We start from the raw sequence: 13670 nt of genomic DNA, 5'->3' as shown, positions 1-13670 counted from the left end.
TAGCCATTGTGAATGTAGAGAAAAGCAAAGCAAAATGACACCTTTTATTGGCTAACTAAAAAGATTACAATATGCAAGCTTTCGAGGCAACTCAGGCCCCTTCTCCAGGCAAGACGTATCTTTGCCTGAAGAAGTGGCCTGAGTTGCCTCGAAAGCTTGCATATTGTAATCTTTTTAGTTAGCCAATAAAAGGTGTCATTTTGCTTTGCTTTTCTCTGCATTTCTCTAACTAAAGTTCCTTTACCATCCTAAACTGGGCTTTGACTGAGTCTTCATCAAGACTAATCAGTCAAGCCTCTGGGATAGATAGGAGTGACAAGTTTGACAGATTTCTTTAAAAAAGAATCTAATTTGTATACATGAAAAAAATATTTAGCTGAAAAGTTAAACTTATGGTTTAATCTAATATGTAAAGCTCAGTGTGTGTGTGGCAAGGGGGTGTGTGAGTGTGTTTGTGCTTCATAAAATTTCATACCTTTGGTCCAATCGCAACAAAATGTTACACACATCCCACTTTCTCAGAAATAGACAATAAACTGCCTTGGAAACCAAATTTTTGACCCTAGGGCTATCGCGCCCCCGCTATATCGCGGAAAAATTCAATAAGTACATCCTACCTGTAGTGTACTTTGCAGCCAATTCATAACAAAGCATACAGTTTTCAGCACTCACTATGGTAGACAAACAGTTTTGCGTTACAGTACCCAGATGATTTCTTACAAGGCCGGTTATTGACTGAAAGAGGAGACTCAACCAATCAGAGTGGGATTTTCATTCTCTTGGGCTCTGATTGGCTGCTGCTAAAGTGGTGTAATCTCGCAAGAACAGTGAGCGTGGGTCCCCAGTGCATCTCAGTTCTCTGCGTATCGCGTATTGGACCTTGATATTGGAAAGTAATTTCTCCTACATTTTGTCTCCAGTTTTACATTCAGTAGTTTCTGTAGATCTTCCTTTCTTAAAGATACTAATCCTGTTTCACGCAATGTCAGTGGTCTTAAGCTACAGCTCTTCCATTCATTTATTTGTTTTATTCTTGAAATTATAACACTCGCTTTTGAGAAACTTTAAGTGATTGTTCATGACCATACAAATGTTTTATAACACTTTTGCTCTGTTCTTTTTTTTATAGTTGAACAGCTGGTGGAGGTTATTGCATTTATTTATTCCCTGCTTAATACATTTCCCTTTAAGGACAAATATCTATCTATCTATCTATCTATCTATCTATCTATCTATCTATCTATCTATCTATCTATCTATCTATCTATCTATCTATCTATCTATCTATCTATCTATCTATCTATCTATCTATCTATCTATCTATCTATCTATCTATCTATCTATCTAGGATTGTTGAGGGCTGTGGCCTGTACTACAGTATCTGGTAGAAAGGGAAGGGTGCATTGCAGATCCAGTGACCACTTCATTGCTCTGAAATATTTTAAGACCTTGCAGAAAGTTATTGTTGTATAGCATAGGACATGGAAAATCAAATCCTTATACTTTATCTGCTTCCTTGCATTAGCTGGTCTGAAGGCACTTTGTCTAGATAAAGCTATACTGTGATGGATTACACATCATTAGTCCAGAGGCTTTTAACTGGAAAAGGAGTGAGAGCAGCTAAATGGGGCAAGCAGAAAATGTGACTATATCATTAAGTATGAAGGAGAAGGAAGACATATATCTGTAACTGTTATCAGAGAGGCAGCATGGTGGCACAGTGGTTAGTGCTGATGCCATTAATTAATAAGTCTAGTCCTAAGCAATGTCTGTGCAGACTTTGTAAGTTGTTTGTATATCCATTTTGTTTCTTTCCCTAATACTATGGTTTCCTTCAAAAAACCATAAAAATTTTAGGACAGGCTGATTGGTGCCTCTAATTTGGCTCAGTCTGAGTGAGCATCGAGAGAGAGAGAGGTTCTTGGTTTGAGCCTAGTGCTGCCAGGATCAGCTTTGGCTACTCACGACTCTGAAATTTAGATGTTAAGTGAGATGTATGAGTAGATTTAGTTGGATGGAAGATGAGTAAATTATCTTATATGGTTAAACAGAATAGAATGACACTAAATGATAGATAGATAGGAAAGGCACCATATAATACTAGATAGATAGATAGATAGATAGATAGATAGATAGATAGATAGATAGATAGATAGATAGATAGATAGATAGATAGATAGATAGATAGATAGATAGATAGATAGATAGATAGATAGATAGATAGATAGATTTGACACTCCATGATAGATAATAAAGGCATTTTATAATACTAAATAGATCGATAGATGGATAGACAGTGTATTTATTTTATATTGGAAAGGCTCCCCTCACTTCACTACCCCACTAGGCACATGTATACATTAAAACATTATGAATGTCACATATGTCAGGAATAAATCAGGCATTGAAGTAGAACAAAAAACTCAGAAACATTATATCTTGTTAACCTCACCTTCTGTTCCTGTTGATTGCGCATTACAATCTTCTTAAAGAAGTAGTGCAAGTTCTTCTTCTTCTTTTGGCTGCTCCCATTAGGGGTTGCCACAGCGGATCATCTTCTTCCATATCTGCATCTTGTTATGTTACACCCATCACCTGCATGTCCTCTCTCACCACATCCATAAACCTTCTCTTAGGCCTTCCTCTTTTCCTCTTGCCTGGCAGCTCTGTCTTTAACATCCTTCTCCCAATATACTCAGCATCTCTCCTCTGCACATGTCCAAACCAATGCAATCTCGCCTCTCTGACTTTGTCTCCCAACCATCCAACCTGATCTGACCCTCTAATGTCCTCATTTCTAATCCTATCCATCCTTGTCACCCCCAGTTCTAATCTTAGCATCTTTAACTCTGCCACCTCCAGCTCTGATTGTGAATTACAATGAACGCATCAAATGAATTAATAAGAAATTACATCCTTTTCACTGAGTATATGAATATCAAATAAACTTTTTTTATAAGTCCTATGTCACTTTTTGTAACTGAGTGATTTGTATTGGGTTTGCATGTTTGTACCAAATATAATAAAGGACTAGAGAGTGTATCTTTCATTTGGGTTTGGTAACGTTAAGTGCATCGTATCTCCTACAGCGTGCTTGTCGTCGTCCACATTGCAGTTCCTGTCTATGTCACTGTTATAGGACCGCAGATTGCTGCTAAAGATTCCAGATGCAGTGATATGACCTTTTTCCTGACTCTCTGTGATGTCAGGCTCATTAGTCTCAACAGCAGTATTTACAGCTTTAACAAATTATAATTTAGTTGCAAATGTCAGGTACAGTTTTTGACAAAATGGCGTCTTTTCTGTCTTAAGTTTTTCCTTACAATATAGCAGTGTTCAGAAATACTATTTTGTCACATCAAATTAAGAAACAACTGCTCTGCTTGTGCGCTACCAACATTTTTATTTATTTATTTAATAGCTTTTTATTTAGGTGTAATTGGATTGGTTTATATTTGTAAGGATCGAAGTGGGTTAGATATGCGTGATGGATAGGGGGTTGCTCTGAGTGCCTGTACTGTCAGTGAAAACTCGGACATTTCCTGATATTAGGCTTTTTTTTTCTGCCACATTTGCTAAGGCCTCAGGGTATGCAGTGAAATCACCTTAATGATAGACAGAGCCATATGTGTGTGCGTGTGTGTGTTTGTGTATTTTCACTTATATTGTTTTGAGTTGTACAAATAAAACTAAAATGGACCTCCTGAAATTAAAAGAATTCAAAGGCATCCTGCAGAAGAGTGGGGCCACAAGGTCCTTGATGGCACCAGAAGAGATTAGCACCTCAGACTAAATAAAGGACTGAATAACAAATCACTTATAAAAGTTTTTATTACCGTGAGATATGACACTTGTGCATGAAGGCAGTTAATCCTGCATTTGGTTGACTACTGTCTATGTGAAAGTGTGTTTTCACTCTAACTGAACTGGCTCTAAGAAGTGCTGCATTTACAAACACACACACACACACGTACACACGTACACACACACGCAAATATATATATATATATATATATATATATATATATATATATATATATATATATATATATATATATATATATACACATATACATTCTGTCTTCACATATATAAATACACATTCCCTCTTAAAACGTTTATCCATTCACCTACTATTTAGGCCAGGGTCTGTTCCTTTTGGTGCTCAGACTTGAATGCTCATTCCTGTTTTTGTCTTCTCTTTATTTGGACCCTTAACCATTGATGACCTGAAGGGGTGGTACTCAGTTCAATGGTTTGGACCTTAAGATGCAGGACAGATCACACCCCAGACTTTTGGATCCCTTCTTAACTGAGGTCTTCTTTAGTGATTGCTAGTTCTTTCCACTTGTAGATTCCAGGCACTGTCCTTTTGTCTTGTCCCTCCTTTATAGGATTCCTGTGACATATGACTGGTAGAGGCAGCCATCCAAATCCTACCATTGCTGGGATTTTTACACTTCCTTGAATATCCAGTGATATTCTTGGGTGTGTGCCTTTTCTTGAGACTTACAGTTGTCTCCTGAAAAAAAAGAGAGAACATTCTATGAGGCATGTGCAGGTCCTTCTCCTTTCCTTCATGCTCTTCCATGTGCTCCTGGCTCAGACCTCACGAGAGGCAGAGCAAACTATACTCTCTGGCTGTCTTTTTCCCCATGCATATCTACTACTAAGGTCTATCTCTCAGAGACATCTGATTGGTCAGTTTTCGCTTATTTTGTGATTGGTCAGTTTTGCTTTTGTAATGCAATGGAAAGCAGAAGAGTGAGTGTGAAAGCTGACAAGATGCATCAGCCTTGGGATGGGCACAGTCACCCACAGTATGAGTTGGTATTGCATCGTTCAAATGAGCAGCTTCAGTGCCATCTGCTGGGGAACTTAGCCTGCCATAGTCATAACACGTGTGGCAACAGCAGGCCGTCCTTCTAAGGACAGGGAGCTACCTGAGAGAGTGATGGGAGGAGCAAAAAGACCATTGGGTTGGCATTGGTGAACACTGCCACAACATGGCATTATCTATTATATTGAATTATTAAATATTACTTTTGCCCACTTTTAAATGACAATTCTTAAATTCTGGAGTGTGAGTGAGTGTAACGTAAAGAGTAGTGTCTCATCCAGAACTTGCTATTGCTTTGAGACTGTGTTTAACAGCCATATTAAGCATATTTTATTTAGCGTTTTTTTACAGTCAGCCCTGGATAATGTTCAAAAATAGTAAAACTGCCGTCATAAACTTCTAAAATGTGAGCACTGGAGGGTGATTTAAACTGCTCCTAGTCAGAATTGAGGACAGAAGTGTGTTTTTTTTATATACTGTATATACATACTATGAGATTGCATGAGTGTCTAAATAATATTTTGCTGCTCAGTAAGCAGAAGTTGTAGGCAAGTCCTCCATTTCTTCTCTTGCTGAACTTTAAGCATTTAATATTAACATCAATTAGGTGCTTGTCTTGTTATCTTATTTGGTAGATATTAGCAGTGGCATTTTTGCCATGAAACTCTTGGTGGGGCCATACCAGAATGTTCCTGTAAATGTGCAGACTTCTATACCATAAACATTAATTTACCTAACTAATAATATCTGCCTATCATGTAGTAATGAATAACTAAATACACAAGTTCATGCACCTTTCATGTCACTATAAAAAAAAAATAATCAGTCAACAGGATGCTGGTGCCGACATGAAGTCTTAAGTAAGGAGACAGAGTTTCATGTCCCAGGTGTTTTCTGCACTGAGTTTGCATGTTCTTCCTGTGTCCACTTGGGTTTCCAAGCAGGTGCTCTGACTTCCTCCCACAATACAAAGACATGCAGGTCAGGTGGGTTGATGATAATAATTTGACACCTAGTGTGTGTGTGTGTGTGGTGTGTGCGTGTGCGTGTATGTGTGTGTGTGTGTGAGTTTGTTTGCCCTGCAATGGACTGGCGCCTTGTCCAGGGGTTTGCTTCTGCCTTTTGCCCTGTGATTGCTGGATAGCTACCCTGTCCTGGATAAGTGGGTAAGGTAGATTAGTGGATAGATGAAGAACTAGTATAGTATATGTGTAGATAATAAACAAAATTTATAACATACCCTTTAGTTATGGTGGCGCAGTGGTAGCGCTGCTGCCTCGCAATAAGGAGACCTGGGTTCGCTTCCTGGGTCCTCCCTGCATGCAGTTTGCAAGTTCTCCCTGTATCTGCGTGGGTTTCCTTCGGTGCTCCGGTTTCCTCTCACAGTCCAAAGACATGCAGGTTAAGTGCATTTGCGATCCTAAATTGTCCCTGGTGTGTATGTTCCCTGTTGTGGGCTGGCGCCCTGCCCGGGGTTTGTTCCTACCTTGCACCTTGTGTTGGCTGGGTTTGGCTCCAGCAGACCCCCCGTGACCCTGTGTTAGGATGTAGCGGGTTGGATAATGACTGAATGACCCTTTATTTACTTTACAATCTGTGCTGTTAGTTGTAATAGTAGTCATAGTTGCAGTACTGTCATGACCACAGACTACAATTGTGAATTTCCCCTTGGGATTAATAAAGTATCTATCTATCTATCTATCTATCTATCTATCTATCTATCTATCTATCTATCTATCTATCTATCTATCTATCTATCTATCTATCTATCTATCTATCTATCTATCTATCTATCTATCTATCTATCTATTGTGACAGATTGAGGCGCTCTCGTCCTCTTGAACCCTCAGACAATATGTCAGACACCAGGTAAAAGTCCAAAAGTTTGACTTTTTATTAATAAACAGTACATAAATCACCCTCCTGTCCACAATACTCATTAACCAATAACCAATAAACAAAAATCAATAATACACATTCCACCACTCCCAGACGCATTGCCACCCTTCCACCCAGCTCAGTTCGACGTCTGGGATCTCCCACTCTTATAGTCCTTGACTCGGAAGTGTTTCACTCTCTCTGTCCACATGATTAAGAACACTTCCGGGTCAGATAAAAAACCTTTTTCTTCACCCCGGAAGTACGTCGTCCCTCCTGTCGCTATGACCAAGACGTACTTCCGAGTTATAGGGCATGTAATAGTCCTTGGGTCTCTCTGCAGCGTACTCTAGGGGCCCCTGTGGTATCCAGCAGGTCTGTGGATGAAAACTCCATGGTTCATGTTGCCCTGCTGGAACTCGGGGCACCTCTATGTTGCAGGCAGTGCTCCACCTAGCGGCCTGGGGGTATTGGCCGGGATAAAAGGCCGGCCATGTCCCACACTATCTATCTATCTATCTATCTATCTATCTATCTATCTATCTATCTATCTATCTATCTATCTATCTATCTATCTATCTATCTATCTATCTATCTATCTATCTATCTATCTATCTATCTATCTATCTACAATGAAATGTGCAATTGCAGATGCGATAAATATGAATTGCCATTCATTCTTCAGCTGCCTCCTGATGGAAATTTTAAGAAGGATATGGTCTGCTACTTTATATTTGTTTGAAATGTTCATGCTGGCTGGAATATACAGTGCATCCGGAAAGTATTCACAGCGCATCACTTTTTCCACATTTTGTTTTGTTACAGCCTTATTCCAAAATGGATTAAATTCATTTTTTTCCTCAGAATTCTGCACACAACACCCCATAATGACAATGTGAAAAAAGTTTACTTACTTTTGCAAATTTATTAAAAATAAAAAAACTGAGAAATCACATGTACATAAGTATTCACAGCCTTTGCTCAATACTTTGTTGATGCACCTTTGGCAGCAATTACAGCCTCAAGTCTTTTTGAATATGATGCCACAAGCTTGGCACACCTATCCTTGGCCAGTTTTGCCCATTCCTCTTTGCAGCACCTCTCAAGCACCATCAGGTTGGATGGGAAGCGTCGGTGCACAGCCATTTTAAGATCTCTCCAGAGATGTTCAATTGGATTCAAGTCTGGGCTCTGGCTGGGCCACTCAAGGATATTCACAGAGTTGTCCTGAAGCCACTACTTTGATATCTTGGTTGTGTGCTCAGGGTCGTTGTCCTGCTGAAAGATGAACCGTCGCCCCAGTCTGAGGTCAAGAGCGCTCTGGAGCAGGTTTTCATCCAGGATGTCTCTGTACATTGCTGCAGTCATCTTTCCCTTTATCCTAACTAGTCTCCCTGTCCCTGCCACTGAAAAACATCCCCACAGCATGATGCTGCCACCACCATGCTTCACTGTAGGAATGGTGCCAGGTTTCCTCCAAACGTGACGCCTGACATTCACACCAAAGAGTTCAATCTTTGTCTCATCAGACCAGAGAATTTTCTTTCTCATGGTCTGAGAGTCCTTCAGGTGCCTTTTGGCAATCTCCAGGCGGGCTGCCATGTGCCTTTTACTAAGGAGTGGCTTCCGTCTGGCCACTCTACCATACAGGCCTGATTGGTGGATTGCTGCAGAGATGGTTGTCCTTCTGGAAGGTTCTCCTCTCTCCACAGAGGACCTCTGGAGCTCTGACAGAGTGACCATCAGATTCTTGGACACCTCCTGACTAAGGTCCTTCTCCCCCGATCGCTCAGTTTAGATGGCCAGCCAGCTCTAAGAAGAGTCCTGGTGGTTTTGAACTTCTTCCACTTATGGATGATGGAGGCCACTGTGCTCATTGGGACCTTCAAAGCAGCAGAAATTTTTCTGTAACCTTCCCCAGATTTGTGCCTCGAGACAATCCTGTCTCGGAGGTCTACAGACAATTCCATTGACTTCATCCTTGGTTTGTGCTCTGACATGAACTGTCAACTGTGGGACCTTATATAGACAGGTGTGTGCCTTTCCAAATCATGTCCAGTCAACTGAATGTACCACAGGTGGACTCCAATGAAGCTGCAGAAACATCTCAAGGATAATCAAGAGAAACAGGATGCACCTGAGCTCAATTTCGAGCTTCATGGCAAAGGCTGTGAATACTTATGTACATGTGCTTTCTCAATTTTTTTATTTTTAATAAATTTGCAAAAATCTCAAGTAAACATTTTTCACGTTGTCATTATGGGATGTTGTGTGCAGAATTCTGAGGAAAAAAATGAATTTAATCCATTTTGGAATAAGGCTGTAACATAACAAAATGTGGAAAAAGTGATGCGCTGTGAATACTTTCCGGATGCACTGTATCTTGTATTCCTTGTATTTGTATGGATGTGTGAGTGTGTGAGTCCCGCAAATGACTGGTACACATGTTCTGGGCTGAATCCCATATTTTGTGTCTACTGTAGTGCCACCAGAATAGACTCTGTTACAGAAACTACTTAATAAATAAAAAAAATCCTGAGTCATCTCTATAAGTTGTGTGATCTGTAAGGCTCTCCTTAGCAAGTCCGATTACTCTTAAGAGAACAGCTCCTGATATCACTTAGGCTCATTTACATATTGTAGCTGGTAAACATTTCAGACCCACCAATGAGCATTCAGAGAAAAGGTCCATTCTAGTAATACCCCTCTGCCATTAAATAGCCCCCAAAATAGTTAATCATTAAAATTCTTGTCTAAACATTTAGCTGACAGAATACGACTTCTTATAAGTAGACTGTTATCACAGAACACAGCACAAAGTTAAATGATATATGTGATATATGTGTTATTTCCTAATATAAAGTGTGATGGTACAAATGAAGTCAGGATGTTCTAACATAACTGGCAGGCAGTTTCAAGCACCCCTTTTTTTTTTCTTTTCCCTTACAACTCCCCATGACTCAGAGTTGGATACTTTGAGATAAATTGCACAAATGCCATTCTGTGTACAAGGCCATGTGACAGGTGTCAGCCTCAACATTTCACTTCAGACAAGCCCTCAAATTTCCAGGGACCCAGAACTGGAAAAACGTTTAATATAAATAATAGTTAATTTTAAAGTAGTAAAAAGTAGAAAAAATCCACTAGCAACTTACTTCCTCTATCTCAGCAGAAAATGACATACTCTCCACTATCACCCATATTCCCTCACCAGCCACCTTATTCTCAGATTTCAGTTTACCAGCTGAAAATAATATCTCGGAGCTTATAACAAAATCTAATTCTTCCACATGCCAATTAGATCCAATACCTACAAGCTATCCTAAGTCCTGTCTGTCACATATTTCCCCCATGATAACTACTATAGTTAACTCTTCCCTTACTACAGGCACGGTCCCCCTCTCACTAAAAACAGCCTCAATTACTCCAATTCTGAAAAACCTGGTTTAGACCCAAATATCCTTAACAATTATTGGCCTATTTCAAATGTTCCATTCATATCTAAAGTTCTTGAAAAGATAGTTGCCTCCCAACTCCAGTCCCATCTTTCAAAAAATAACCTTTTTGAACAGTTTCAATCTGGGTTTCGTCCTAAACACAGCACAGAAACTGCTCTGGTCAAAATCATAAATGATCTTCTCCGGGCAGCTGATATGAGACTTTTATCAATTCTTGTGCTTCTTGACCTCAGCTCCGCATTTGACACCATATCCTATCAGATACTTTTGAAACGACTAGCTAGTTTTGGAGTCTGTGGCCTTGTCCTCCAATGGTTTTCTTCCTACCTCACTGATAGGAGGCAATTTGTTCAAATAAAGGGCTTTAAATCTGAGGATGCAGTCGTTACTCAGGGAGTCCCGCAGGGTTCTGTTTTGAGGCCGCTTCTTTTTCTCATTTATATCTTCCCAATAGATAATATCTTCCGGCACCATGGTATTAAATTTCATTGTTACGCTGATGACACACTGCTATATCTATCCACTAAATCTACTTCTGTTTTCCCTCCAGATGCCCTTATGGCATGTCTCCAGGACATAAAGACATAGATGACTCACATTTTTCTCCAACTAAACAGCAATAAAACTGAGGTGCTCCTCATTGGTTTTAAATCCACACTTGCTAAGGTTAACCATTCTTCTATTTTAATTAACAATATTAACCCAAACATCTCTATCCAGGTGAAGAGCTTGGGTGTCATTCTTGACAGTACTCTCTCTTTTTCTTCCCAAATAGTAATGTTTCTCGGACTGCCTTCTTCCATCTCCACAACATTTCTAGACTTCGTCCTGTTCTTACGCAACACAGTACTGAAATATTGGTTAATGCCCTAGTCACCTCACGTATAGATTACTGTAATGCTATTCTATCTGACATCCCACAAAAACATATACATCGCTTACAACTTATTCAAAAATCTGCTGCCAGATTAATAACCTGCTCTTCTAAATCCACTGAACATATCACACCTATTCTCTCTCAACTTCACTGGCTCCCTGTTTACTACCGAATACAATACAAAATACTGCTCTTAACATTTAAAGTTCTCCACAACCTCGCTCCTCCTTACCTCACTGATCTCCTACAGACTTGCACTCTCTCTCAATCACTCAGACCCTCATCTGCAGCTCTCCTTTCTGTACCACACGTCAAACTCTGTTCTGTGGAAGCTCGAGCATTCACTCATGGTGTCCATCAACTCTAGAATTCTCTTCCCTGTTATATTCGTTAGCTCAATTCAATATCACATTTTAAAACTGTCCTCAAAACTTATCTTTTCAAACTGGCTTACCAATTGTGAATTTTGCACTGTTACAGCCTGAATTGGCTGATGTTATGAGTGGTGTCCCACAGGGGTCAATGCTGGGGTCGCTGCTATTTTTAATGCATATAAATGATTTGGATAAGAATATAAATAACAAGCTGGTTAAGTTTGCTGATGATACCATGCTAAGTGGATTGGCAGATAATCTCAGATCCATTGAGTGATTAGAGAGGGGCCTGGACAGCACATAGGCTTGGGTAGAATTTGGAAGAGGAAATTTAATGTCAGTAAATGTGAAGTATTACACGTAGGAAGCAAAAATGTGAGGTCTGAATACACAAAGGGAGATCTGAACATTGAAAGTCCACCTTATGAGAAGGACTTAGGAGTCGTAGTGGACTATCAACTGCCAGACAGTGTTCAGAAGCCGTCAAGAAGGTAAACAGAATGTCAGGTTATATAGCGCCTTGATGTGTGGAGTACGAGTCACAGGAGGTTCTGCTGAAGCTTTAAAACACACTGGTGAGGCCTCATCTGGAGTACTGGGTGCAGTTTTGGTCTCCAGGCTACAAAAAGGACATAGCAGTGCTGGGAAAAAGCCAGAGAAGAGCAACTCGGCTAATTCAGGGGCTACAGGGGATAAATTATGAGGAAAGACTAAAAGAGATGAGCAGTTTAAGCAGTTTACAGTTTAAGTAAAAAGGGATTAAGAGGCGACATTATTGTAGTATTTATAATTATTAAGGGAATTAGTTCAGTGGATCAAGATTGTTATTTTAAAAAGAATTCAACAAGAACACTGAAACACAGTTGGAAATTGTTAAGGGTAAATTTCACACAAACATTAAGACATTTTTCTTTTCCCACAAAACCCCTGGATTAAGTGACAGTTGAACTTTAGGGACTTTTAAAAGTAAACTTAAGAGGATAGGACTGGCAAGCTTTGTTGGGCTGAATGGCCTGTTCTTGTCTGGACTATTTGAATGCTCTAATGTTCTGTTTAAAATGTAACTCTTAAATAAAGTAAGAGTGCACAGCATTTTAACTTAAATTTTCACAACGATTTATTTATACGTTGCAGATTTTTTACATCAACCTGTTGACCTAATAAAGTTATACTGCCTTCATTTTCAGAAAAAGCAAACTGCAGGAAGTAGTGCATTAAGTAGCTCTATGGAGGAATTGTGTGGCTAATTGGTATGGCAGTCCCGATTAGTAAGGGTTTGCACTTCATAGAGTGTTTACAATTCAAACATTACTTATCAAGGACTTTGTTTGTGTTTCACATTAGCATAATTATTCATCTTCCTCTAATGCCTGATAAACCGTATCTTAGCATTCATTTGTTATAAATATTGCTGTATGACCAATACAATTATAGTGAAATTAGATAAATGGATGGTGTTTATTTACATGAATCCAGCATAGCCCACTTAAACTTGAATTAGCCATGCTTTCCTTTTTAAGGCTGTAATGGAGGTAAAGATGAAATGTATAAATCAAACACCATATTATCCAACACTAACTTAAAACTGCTCCATCTTTATTTTTTAAGATTTTCTTGTAAGTGTATGGAATAACATTGCTGCTCTTATCAGAATGGTGTTAAATAACTCCTGTTCCCAGTGCCAGAATTACAATACTTTGCCACATTCAGTATTTGCAATGCATAGATAGATAAACTGAACATTAATAATGTTTAAAACCTATAGAGCTCATACATGTGGAGCTAAAAGTTTTAAGTGCTTAAAGTAGAGCACTAGTTTTATTGTATTCAGTGCACTATATGACATGAGACTTTGTTTTCATTTCATAGAGAGTTTGGACGCTGGAAGGTCAACAATCTTGCATTAGAAAGGAAAGACTACAACGGTTTTGCTTTGCCCCTTGATCCAGAGTTTATGAAGAATATTCGAGCACTGGGACGCAGACCAAGCCTTAAAAAGATCACCGAAAACATCATCAAGAAATATGGAACTCATTTTCTGCAGTCATCGACATTAGGAGGTACCAGCCTTGTTTTGTAATTAATGAGAGCGATGGGTCGAGTGTATAAAAGTATGATGGGGCACTGGTTAGCACTTCTGTTTCTCTGCTCCAGGTCCAGAGTTAATTGTGGACACTGTTTACATGGAATTTATATATTCTCTCGGTGTCCTTGTGAATTTTTTTTTTTGTTTGCCGCTGTTC

The 13670-nt window shown here is 39.3% G+C and overlaps 1 protein-coding gene across 2 annotated transcripts in view; it reads left to right on the top strand.

Moving 5' to 3' along the window:
• The window catches only part of LOC114658898 (BMP/retinoic acid-inducible neural-specific protein 3-like), a 662885-nt gene that overhangs the window by 531924 nt on the left and 117291 nt on the right, over positions 1–13670 (top strand). For both annotated transcript variants that reach the window (XM_051932809.1, XM_028811008.2), the window contains one exon: positions 13297–13487. In XM_051932809.1, the coding sequence (XP_051788769.1) occupies positions 13297–13487 (191 nt within the window). The remainder of the gene's footprint in view (positions 1–13296; positions 13488–13670) is intronic.

This window comes from Erpetoichthys calabaricus, chromosome 10 (genome assembly GCF_900747795.2).
Source record: "Erpetoichthys calabaricus chromosome 10, fErpCal1.3, whole genome shotgun sequence".
NCBI classification, from domain to species: Eukaryota; Metazoa; Chordata; class Cladistia; order Polypteriformes; family Polypteridae; genus Erpetoichthys; species Erpetoichthys calabaricus.
Note: the sequence above shows the minus strand (reverse complement) of the source record. Positions and strands in the feature narration are given on the sequence as shown.